The following is a 12,381-nucleotide window of genomic DNA, read 5'->3' on the forward strand; positions in this document are numbered from 1 at the left end:
AAAAAAATTGGTAATCTGCCTTATAAAAGCTTGACATGTCCGGAAATGAAAGCTCGTTTTGCGTTAAATTTATCCACGAGATTGATATAAATTAATAGTTTTTAGTTGTTTTTTTTCCGCAATGTTATGTTATTGAATAAGCTGACTACTCATTTTAGTTAATAATTAGTTACCTAGACACTATAAATATACTGGCATTTTAACATGTTAGAGGATCAGCGATTCGTGACAGTTAAGACCTCAGAGTCATCGCGTGTATTTTGATAACATACTTTTATTAATAGCCTTTTTGTTAACTATATCATTGCGTTTGGCTTGATTGTTACTGGTTTACAAGCCTACAGCAATTTACACAGGTGTTGACACGTAATCGCCAAAGAAAGTAAAATCTATTTATTTTTTGCAGAAGGGGAGGATTTAGCGGAGGATGTTAATTTACACACACACACACACACACACACACACACACACACACACACACACACACACACACAAATAAACAAACAGACAAACAAAAAAAACGAAAGAAAACGTAACTAACTTGTTTCGTTGAGGATGGATACAGTGCGTTCTAAGGCTCGATCGAGCTGCAGGTGCTTCACCGGATCTGTTGTGTATGCCAACACAGAATGACGCAGATTTCTCTTCGTTTTCGGTCGTTGTAATGGCATTACTATCTTGCTGTCCACTGAATACGTCTGCAAGCCGACAGTCGGGGCGTTTTTATCGTAGGTCGTACCACACAGCGACTCCAGTAAACTTAGCACCATGAATTTCGTCTTGAGACTCAAACTGGTCTTGCGCACGCAGAGGCTGTCATCCAGCACAGTTAGAAGCAAACGTTCCGGCCATACGTAGTGCTTGGTCAGGTACGTCTTTCGTTTGGATCCGGCATTGCTCCGCGGTTGTGGCTGGTCTCCTTGCAATGTGCCTCCACGAATGAGACTTCCGAGGAAACGGCGACTGGATTCATCGAAGGACAACCTGGCATCACGATATTTATCTAAAAGAAAAGAAAAGAAAAAGATTAATGTTTCTACATATATGTGTTTTTTTGCATTGTTTTCCGTGTATCTCGATTTCATTTTTAGGCATTCATGTTTGCGGCGAAGAGAGATGCGATTCGACCGAACGCACAAAAACGACTGGCTTAAATAGCTACCCTCTACCTCTCTCTATAGTTCGTGTAAATACACTCTTTTTGGTCTCCCGACAAAAGGAGGGTGGACCTGTAACTTCACCCTTGTCCGTTCATCCGTTCGTCTGTCTGCACTATTCTCAATAACTACGCCTTGGATTTAAAAAAAAAAAATTGCACAAACATTAAACATGATATGAGTAAAAAAGTAACAGAACGGATTTTCCGCGAAAACTCTGGTTCCCTTTAAGAGGTGCCTTTCAGGTTAAAATGGCTGAAATTGACACATTTGTGCTTTAAAAAAAAAATAAAATTGATGCCTTGGATTTTTATAAAACTTTCTGAAAAGTTGTGACTAACTGGTTTCTATATAATTTTTTTTTTCTATACTTCGCGATAACTCTTGGGTGTGCCCCAGGGGCTCTTCTAGGGCAAATAAAAACACCCCCTTTTTAGGGATTATTTTACCATATTTGTCCAACATTTTCTGTGTTTGTCTATTTAGCAGTTTTGCATAGTGCTTAACTCAAATTTAAATATGTTAAGGCCTTGGGGACTTTTGGGGCTAAATGGGGGGTGGTGGTGGCAAATGATAGACTTAGTCATTTCTTTTTTGTTGCATGGTGCAGAACTCAAATTTACATATATTAAGGCCTAAAACTGCAGCATTTGTTCATTTTCACCAGGATTTGGCGTCACCTGGGGATTTTAGGGCTAAATGGGGGAGGAGGGGCAAATGCTGAACTTAGTCATTTTTTAATGCCTCGTTCACTGTGCACTCACGAGGGACCATGCATGCTTCACTTGTTTTTCCAGGAACTGCAGACGTGTGGAACTCTCTTTTTGTTGACTGTTTTCCTCCTACCTATTGTTCTTTTCAAGACTAGAGCTAATTGGCATCACCTGTCTTTGCCATAATCATCTTTCTTGTTAGTCGTTTACGTCATGATTCAACGCAAGTGGTGTTAAATATCCCAATAATGTGAAATCGTTCCAACTCTCCACGAGTATATCATGTCCGTTAACGACTCAAAAGAACATATACAGTTAGCAATCCGATTTATTTTCCCCGAAGTACAGGGTGGAACGATAAAATGGTCGCCATAGAAACGACGACATGATTCCATTTCCGTTTGATGAAAACCGGGTTTCTTTTTTTTTTGTTGTATACCATCTACTAGTTAACCAGTTGTGTACAAATCCCAAGAGCGATAGGAGCCTTCTATCATGTCTGAAAATGACACAATGTTCAACGAGCGCGATCGGAGATGCGTCACTGTACAACTCATGCTCTCTACTGATTCAAGTTATGACAACAGGACCATTGCCAGCACCCTCAAAAGGCACATCCGGATAATTCCACGCTTGAGAGCACAGCTCAACGAAGTTTCCGACCACAGTTATGGTCTTTGGTGCGGTTTCAAGTGAGGGTCACATCATGCTACCTCACATCTTCCAAGTCGGTTTGAAAGTCGACACCAAAGTGTACCTAGATGTGCTGAAGAGTGTGGTGATACCCACGTGCAATTAGGTGGCTGCTGGCAGACCTTGGGTGTAGCAATAGGACTTGGCACCGATCAACAAGTCCAAAAAGAAACAATATTAGTCGTTAGTGACCAAACGGAATCTAACTGCGCCTAAACCTAAACGCAGATTTCATGAACAAAGATTCTTTCCTAGTAATGCCCGCATGTGAAACACTGTCCAATAGCCTGCTTCTCGGCCGATAACAATATGATAACATTCAAGTCTAATGTAAACAAGTTCTTGTTGAGCCGTCCCATTAAATAATCCAAATTCTACCCAATCTACACCATTAACGATGACTAAACTACCACCTTACATTCATTAACACTTATTCTCGAGTGGCTTTCGGGCCTTGATAAATGGTAACTCATTCGTATAAAATGTCTGTGTAGTAGATAATCCGATTTCTTTTCCTCGAAGTGCACATATTCATCCGGCTCTATTCGTATCAGAGTCTGATTTCACGTATATCTATATCTGTTCACTTCAGACCGGTTTTATTTAGATGAAGAGGGCGAAGATAGCACAAAAAATAAAAAAAAAAAAATAAAAAATAGGAAAGAAAAGATTAAACTGTGTACATTATAGCTTATCAGAAATGTTATCTGCATCTTCCCCCCTTTTTTTTTCTTGCCGCCATTTCTGTGCCGACATTTTAAGAATATTTCCTTGCCGTTTATAACATTTTTCATCTTACAGGGTGGAACGATAAATCTGTCGCCCTAAAGAAAACAACACTACAGTTTTATCTTAATACTTTTATTGAAAAAAAAAATCAATTCAGAGGTCAGAAGCAAAGTGTAGTATCTGTTCTGATACTACACACTACACCTTTTCTGTCCTCGGTCAGTGTAGGAGAAATTTCTTAATAACTGAAACAATTTTTATTTTTGTTCCTATCAAGAGTTTTTTGGGGGAGTTGGATTTCCCCACATTTAAAAAACCGACCTTGTGTCTAACTCTGCCTTCGTAGAGAGGCAAGTAAATAGGAATTTCATGATTTAGTAGAGATTACATCTATTAAATCTATTCAGCTTCAGTTACCGCCTCATTACAGGTCCGGAACTGGAAACATGCTTTTTCCACAAGCGCCGGTTGTAGCTCAGCAAATAATCGGCGAATGGCTGCGATTAGGATGGCTTTTGTGGGAGGTCATGTTGGTGATGTTCTCGACTTATGACCAAACGAAGTAGTTCATCAGGTTCAGGTTGGGTTGGGGGAGGAGGGAGCAGTGAGAGAATGGTACAAAGTCATAACACCTCTTTCTGCAGCCAAGCCTGTGTTTCTTTTTGGACTTGTCGGTCGGGACCGAGTCCTGCTGCCACACCCATTGTCTGCCAGCAACCACTTAATTGCACCAGGGTATCACCACACTCTTCAACTCATCCAGATACACATTCGTGTTAACTTTCAAGACGACTTCGAAGATGTGAGTTCGCATGATGTGAGTTTCACTTGAAACCACACCAAAGACCATAACGGTGACCGAAAACTTCGCGGAGCTGTGCTCTCAAACGTTGGATTGCCCGGATGTGCATTTGAGTGTGCTGGCAATGGTCCTGCTCTCATAACTTGAATCGTTGCAGCGGCGCATCTCCGGTCTCGCTCGTTGAACATTGTGTCACTTTCAGACATGATAGAAGGCTTCTATCGCTCTTGGGATTTGTACACAACTGACCAACTAGTTGATGATCTGAAAAAAAAAAAAAAAAAAAAAAAAAAAAAAGAAAAAGAAAAAAAAAAGAAAAAGAAAACCGGTTTTTATAAAACGGAAATGAAATCATGTCATCTTTTCTACGGCGAAATTTGTATCGTTCCAAGCTGTACTTTATATCTTTCTAATTTGTAGCTGGACAGCTGGAATACTCTTTTTTCTCCAGATTTCTGCAATGTTCCTTTTTTTTTTTGCATGGCAAATCAATGTTTACACACCGACAGATGTATCAAGAGTTAGTCTCTCTCTATGGGACAGGGTCCACAAAAGAGTCTCTAATCTAATCGGTCAACCAAGCTTCCATCCCTGTCACATCGCCGCAATGTTGCATCCATGTGCTTGTTTCACGGATACTTTAATTAGCACTACTTTAAGTAGCACTGGTGCCCACGTGACGTAAATACCCCCTACTAACTTGACAAGCAACAAAATCTGACATCTTAATTTTAAAGATCTCCCGGTGCCGGAGAACCTGCTACTCTGAAAGTTTTGTTCCATCGAACTGCATCCCGATTCACCGATTGTACTAACATGTATAAATCCCTACTTAAAAATGTCTCTGTAGGCACATGCTCTCTAATTTACGGTAGCTTCTTACGTCTCAGGGGCAATTGGCCTTGTTTTGGGGTGAATATAAGTAACAAAAACAATAAAAAACACAAATTTATACTACAGTAGAATCCCGGGATACGGGGACCCCGGGATATGATTTCCAGGTTACGATGTGGAATACGATGTTTTCAAGCCCTGGTTACGGTATTTGCCTCGCCTTACGATGTTATTTGATTATATACATGTGTATTATATACTGTACTGTATTTTGTTTTAATTTATTAATTTTTTTATATATACTGTATAGAATTTTGCTTAGGCCCCGTCATACGGCGATTTCACTAACCCTGGAACGGATTAATGCCGTATTCCGGAGTTCCATTGTATAATTAAATCAAATTCTGGGCTTGACCGTTACTCCTGATCTTAAATGGAACACGTACATCAAATCTGTTGCTAAGGCCGCTGGAAAAATGGTGGGATCCTTCTATCGATCCAGTAGATATCTCACTGCTGATACTATTCTCTATCTATATAAGAGCCAGGTACGTCCAAGGATGGAATACTGTTGCCACATCTGGGCAGGAGCTGCTAAAAAGGACTTGTCCTGCCTTGATAGAGTTCAAAATAGACTTCGTAGCCTCGTAGGAGATGTCCTTTTATCTTCCCTGCAACCTCTATCTCACAGAAGAGATTTTGCGAGTTTGTCTCTGATTATCGTAATTTTCATGGAAAATGTTCGACTGAGCTTCAGTCTATGGTCACAAGAAACACTCGTCTAGCTGAAAACACTATCAATAATTCCCCTCCCCACTCTTTATCTGTGCCTAAACCTAAACGTAGATTCCATGAACAAAGCTCCTTTCTTAGAACTGCACGCCTGTGGAATTGTCTTCCGTTTTCCTGCTTTCCGGCTGACTGCAATATGGTTGTGTTCAAGTCTAACGTAAATAAGTTCTTGATGAGCCGTTCCATATAAGTCAACAAATTTACCGAATTGATTACTATATTGTCCAATTTCTACTGTACACTCTTTAACCCTTATCCTCGAGTGGCCTCTTGGCCTTGATAATGTGGTGATGCCTGTGAAACAAAACAAAAAAACTAAAATTACTATTTTATATGTGCATTTTATAATAGGGCCTCAGTTTGGGAGTTTCAAAGTGTATGGAAGCCCCTATTTAACATTATTTTGTCTCCCCGAGTTTATATAATAATCAATTACGTCATTCAATCCTTTCGTTTTCAATTTCCGAAACGATTGTTTAACTTTATGGTTGGATCCTATTGCCGACATTTAATTATTTGGTACTTATCATTGTCTATTATCAAACTATTGACGCTAAGTCAAAGGAATGTTGCGAGTTCCAATTTCTCTCAAATACCGTTGAAATAATTCTTTTGGTTTATTATTATCATTATTATTACTTTGTACTCACTAGGAGTTTTCACATAGGTCATCATCAAATATTTCTCTCTGTCAACAACCTGTGGTGTTCCCTGAAGTCTAAGTAACAGCAAGTCTCCCAAGATTTTCATTACTCTCCACTTCTTTCGATAACCTCTGCAAGTTAATCTGCGTTATCGCAGCAGCCGTTTACCATTAATTTCTCGACCATTGGCCTTCACTGGAATTTGGGTGTCAATAAGCCTCCTAAAAGTTCCAAACCTCTTCGCATTAACTCAGTGGAGGTTTAGTTAGTGCTTTTACTCATCGGTCTTTCTATCCTTCTTGACCCTTCATAACTATTTGGTGTGATTCCAATTGAGACTGACGCTACAATTATTTTGTTTTTAAAGAAGAGAGGTTAACTTTTAATTATACGGTTTCAGTTGTTTTGATTCCATTTATGTTCCTCTATCTTTTACTTTGTTTCTGTTGCAGTTTCTATATGTCCAGTTAGTGTTGTAGTTCATGTGTATTAGTCTCTGCATTCAAGGGGGTTCCTTAATGTTTTATCTGTTTTTATTATTGTTACCCGTTGTATCTTCTCAATCATCCCCCTGATTCCAATCTCTTCCATTCTTCCTTTTTTTTTAATTTCTGGGTTATTCCTAGTGCCCCTACTATAATTGGTGTTATCTTTACGTTCTTCATCTATCATATTCCTTTCAGTTCTCAGGCATGTTCCTTGTATTTGCTTTGCTTCACCGTCTTCTCGATATAACTGTTCATGTAGCTGTTTCTCTTCCCATTTTTATTTTCTCGCTTTATTCTTTGCCGCTCTGTTCATTTTTACAGCGTTACAAACCAGTCCTCTTCTTCCGTATTCGGTCAGGATCATCCTTTATGTGTAGTGCATGGTGTATAGTCATAAGATGTCTGGTTTTCTGCTCGAGATGCCTCAGTTCTTTGATCCAGCTTATGAACCGCCCAGAGTATCTTACAAATGATACTGTGCATGTGTTTATACCTTTTATTAGGTTACTACTATATAGTTTAGTTTTTACGAGTTTTCTTATTCTTAGGTATTCTTTTTAAATTTTCTCTCTTCTTTTTCTTCTTCTTCTTCTTATTATTATTAGTAGTAGTACTGCTACACCTGCCAATAAACGCATACATTTATCACTATTTAAAAACCATGCAATCCCTAAAACATGGCACGACTGGCTATCCATATACAGAAACAAATATAACGTATATTCATACACCACAAAGCGTGTTCATCTATATCTATATATACAATAAAATATTATCGACTTTTACATTTATTCCGTAGATATAGCTTCTCTCAAATACATAGTTCCACAAAGAAGGTAGCAAAGATCTCAACTTTCTATCCATTAAATCCTCTCACTCTTCTCACATCACCACGTTTCATCTTTGACAAGCATAATAATTTTTAAGCCATCGTTTATTATTTCGCTTTTTTCATTCATACTAATTTCAACGTACAACACTACATTAAAATAAATAATAACCGTTCCTTCACTTTCACTTTGATTCAAAATGGCGTCCTGCATGTATTCTAGGAATACGTGAATATCGGAATGTTTGATATCCAGGTATGTCCCCATGCCTATTACTAAAATGAGTGAACGAAAACCCCAGATCATATTCAAAATGGCGGCTTCTACAGATTATTGCGCCCAGCGTAAATAAATTATCCTTAAGCATAGCGATCTTATTTGCTGCGAGACTATCGATTACATGTTACTTAATTGCCAAGCATCATATAATTTACGTTCAAAATAATCAACTTTCACGAAACTAGATCTATTACATAAATACACAGACGTTATTTTTAGGATAAAACGAAAAACATTTCATACCTTTTTGCGATTAACATCATAGAAGGAAATACATCGATTATTACCTTTTAACGACGAACTTTTCTTCAACTAATAAAAAAAACATTTATTTATTTCTATTCGAAATAGAAACTACCTTTTCACAAGATTATCTATTAATACTTTTTAAACAGCATGGCACTAAAAATAAACAGTAAGCACGTTTAATAACATCTAATGTTTTTCTTTTTTACGTAACAAAAAACAACTTGTTATTACTTAAGTTTACAGCTGCTTGCTATAACTTACTATATTATTTGTGGAAATTATCTCAGTCTAGAAAGATTTCTTACGTTAGGATACTTTTCCCTAGAAGCAAACCGTGACCAAATATTAAAAAATCACACAGTATTTGTAGCCACAAAATGATCCCCCTCAGTATGGCTAAACCACACTAGTTTTTACGAGGAATGATGCACCTTCTACAAGTGATGTTGCCTCAAGTAATAACACGAAGCTGGATACTCCACCAGACTCGATGAATTCTTGTTCTGGGATCCAGTAAGACAAAAACACCAAAAAGAAAGATATGATAATATAATGAAATAGTCAATTGGGTAAAGTAAAATTATGGTCTCAACTTCTTTACTTACTCAGTGTTTAAGAGATAAAGAGCTTTAATAGAACATTCGAATATCTATGTATCTCATACCGAGTCCAAGTGTTAGCACCCCCGTCAGATAGGTGACCCCTTGATTTCTGAGAACTTCAACTGAAGTTAAATGAAAAATAGAGAGAAACGCCTTCTTCAGTTAGATTTCCACGGATTTTTTTTTTTATATATATTAATTTCCTTAATGTTACTTCCGGTCCCTATCTTTTAATATTACACCCGCTCCTCAAATTGCCCCAGTTTAGAATTTAGATTTGTCCCTTACGGAATAAGTAAAGAAAGCACAGGGGTTTCAAGTTAAATTAAATTTACAGGATATCTTTTGTTTATTAAATTGTTAGGAGAAAGTAGAGAATTGTTTACATTCTGACGGTGGCTTTCTCACATAGTAAACTTGTTGTTTCAGCACGGTTCATAAACTGCAGAACTACCAAATGTAATTTCGTAAAAATTACCTGTAAATGTGCATGAATAACCAGCACTTCTACAGTTCACGAACCGTGCTGAAATAGTAACGTTATTATTTAAAAACACGTTATTAACATGTTATCTATTCTGTACTTTCTGCTAACAATTTGATAAACAAAAGATACCGTAAAAATCGTAATGGAGTCAGATATGGCTTCGTAGCCGGGTTCGAATCTCTCGACCGGTGGTAATCGTGACCTCCTGCACTGATGATTTCCGAAAGGATGAAACATAAATGTCTGTAGGTATTAAAAATAATTATAATAATCATTATGTCAACCCCTTTAAAAACTGGAGATCTTTAAGTTGAAATGAAATAAGTCGGCCATTTAATCCCACGTGCACAGATCATGATGTTATAATCATAAACTCACTTAAATATATTTACGCTTTATATAAATGTTAATTTTAACTATATTTCTTACTGCGGTTAACGATTTGTTCTTTGCTAATGGAGTCAGAGATGGCTTCGTGGCTGGGTTCGAATGCCCTGAGCGGCGGTAATCGTGACTCCCTGCACTGATAATTCTTCGAAATGATGAAATACTAGTGTTCGTAGTATTAAAAATAATTATAGTAATAATTATATATATATATATATATATATATATATATATATATATATATATATATATATATATATATATACATACATATTTTATCATTATAATAATTAAATACCCACAGACAATAGTGTTTCATCCTTTCGGGATTCTTCAGTGCAGGGTGTCACGATTAACACCAGCCGAACGCTTCGAACCCCGCAACACGAGACATCTCTGGCTCGATTAGCGGAAACCGTATTCATTCGGTTACCATTAACCGCGTGATACAGCGTTGAATTTTAAACATTTTAATTTTAAATGTTCATTTCATCAGTCAGAGAGTGATCTAATCGTTATACGATGATCTATGCATAAGAGCTTTTTTATCCATTACGATTATATATATATATATATATATATATATATATATATATATATATATATATATATATATATATATGTGTGTGTGTGTGTGTGTGTGTATTATGTCCATGTTAATGGAGTCAGAGATGGCTTCTGTTGTCAGGTTCAAATCTATCGACCGGTGTTAATCGTGACACCCTGCACTGATTATTCCCGAAAGGTGACGTAATGGTTCAAAGCCTTAACTGTCGTACGGGCTGTCGGGGTTCGATCCTGGCTTGAGGTAGTTGCCTGTCTAGCCACACTGATGAGCTGTGATACAGCGAAACAGTACTGTATGTGGATGACATATATATATATATATATATATATATATATATATAAAAGAAAAGAAAGGGAGATAACAATTAAAGTTACATAAAAACTTTATTACATTATCATGTCAATAAGGATGAGCGTGATTACAATAAGTGGAAAGAAAATGAGGAGGAAACTTCTTTAAGCCATGAAATTTCAAAGCAAATGCTTCTCATCAGAAGAGTAAAAACAGCATTGTACAAGTGTAAGGTCAAAGAAGACAACACTGATTTTATGCATTTATAAATGAAAAAGTTCAGAGGAAAAAACAACGAAAAGAGAAGGGAATGAAAGCATAAGAAATAATTTCAAAGGCGAAAGAAAGCGGGTAATGAGTAGGGCGGGGACTGGGTAACGAGATTACTTTTTTAAAGGTAAACATCCTATGAGTACGTGACTAAATATGCAGCAATAATATAATTTTACAGACTTGTTAGTCGCAATACGAATCAATATTGTAATGGATACCTTTTGAAAAGTAATAAATGACCAACTGAGAAAACTTGATTTTTGGAACTTGGAGAATTATTATATCACATTATACGTATATACTCTGGAACTCAATTAAAGCGTATTCATTGAGCTTGGACTTTTTTTTTTTCAAAATTTATATAAAAAAAACTTTTTTTTCATTATAAAAACTTTATTCATGAGAAAGTTTTTTTTTATCCATTACGATTAGTATAAACAAACCGAGTACGTTTCAAGTAAATGATTAACACACACACACACACACACACACACACACACACACACACACACACACACACACACACACACACACACACATATATATCGGAATAAATAAAGCTGCGCCGATAATAAAGATAGCTTGTATAAACAGTGAAGTGAATAAATCCCTCTGTGTTCATCATAGCTTCATAGCTGCGTTGTTTTAATAAGGTGAAAAGGTCATCGAGTGAAGTGCAAATAATCGCATGCAAAAATGTCAAATATTTATTTGTGGAGGCGGGAATTTTTTGAACGCCAAATAAAAAAAAAATAGAAGCAAAAAAAAAAAAACCCAGATAAGTAACGCAAATAATAAAATGATACCGTCAGAATTTCGGCTTCTTTTTTAATCGTACTCTGTATTTATTTCTATCCCATCAGGAGAAATGTGACACAAGGGTTGGAAAGTGGGATTGAAATGTCAACACTCAAGACGAGAAGTATTCTGACCTTGCAAAAGATACATGTGCAGCCCTGTCGGCATTCCCTGGCAAAAGCGCCTCAAGTGATTTGCAATAAACCGAACTCTTCTTAAAAAGAGAAAGTAAAACCTGGGAGCATGAACCTCATAGAACTGCACAAAACCAACATTACACCGCAATCAATAGGAAACAGGTCATTACACCCCAGAACCTCGGACGCATTTTATCCAAATTTTCTCTACGTTATCCTTTAAATAATGATGATAATAATAATAATAATAATAATAATAATAATAATAATAATAATAATAATAATTGTTGTGTCTGCACAAATAATTAACAAGAACTCGGAAAATAAGGGTATAACAATAACATATTAGACAGAAAAGTTATATACATATTTACATGTCTTCAGATATACTTCAGTTGGAGATATTCCGGCAGGTGGCGTGTTGCATGTCTTGCCGGAGGCAACATAGGCGTTTTGCCTATTTGGCGGTCGTTGCAGAACTCCTCCGGTATTGGTGATTGATACCTTTATATATCTCACTCACCCACCTATATTAATTAGTGGTCATCTCCACAACAACAACAATAATAATAATAATAATAATAATAATAATAACAACACTTGACTTAACATCAACTTATCAAGCAAT

General features: G+C 36.7%; 1 protein-coding gene across 2 annotated transcripts in view; it reads right to left on the bottom strand.

The window, feature by feature from the left end:
* Nucleotides 1-12,381, bottom strand: part of LOC145239809 (uncharacterized) — a 275,633-nt gene that overhangs the window by 7,722 nt on the left and 255,530 nt on the right. For both annotated transcript variants that reach the window (XM_080103333.1, XM_080103332.1), the window contains exon 2: nucleotides 542-1,003. In XM_080103333.1, the coding sequence (XP_079959459.1) occupies nucleotides 542-1,003 (462 nt within the window). The remainder of the gene's footprint in view (nucleotides 1-541; nucleotides 1,004-12,381) is intronic.

The sequence above is a fragment of the Euprymna scolopes genome, chromosome 19 (genome assembly GCF_053919585.1).
Source record: "Euprymna scolopes isolate OS-2025 chromosome 19, ASM5391958v1, whole genome shotgun sequence".
In the NCBI taxonomy this organism is placed as follows: domain Eukaryota; kingdom Metazoa; phylum Mollusca; class Cephalopoda; order Sepiida; family Sepiolidae; genus Euprymna; species Euprymna scolopes.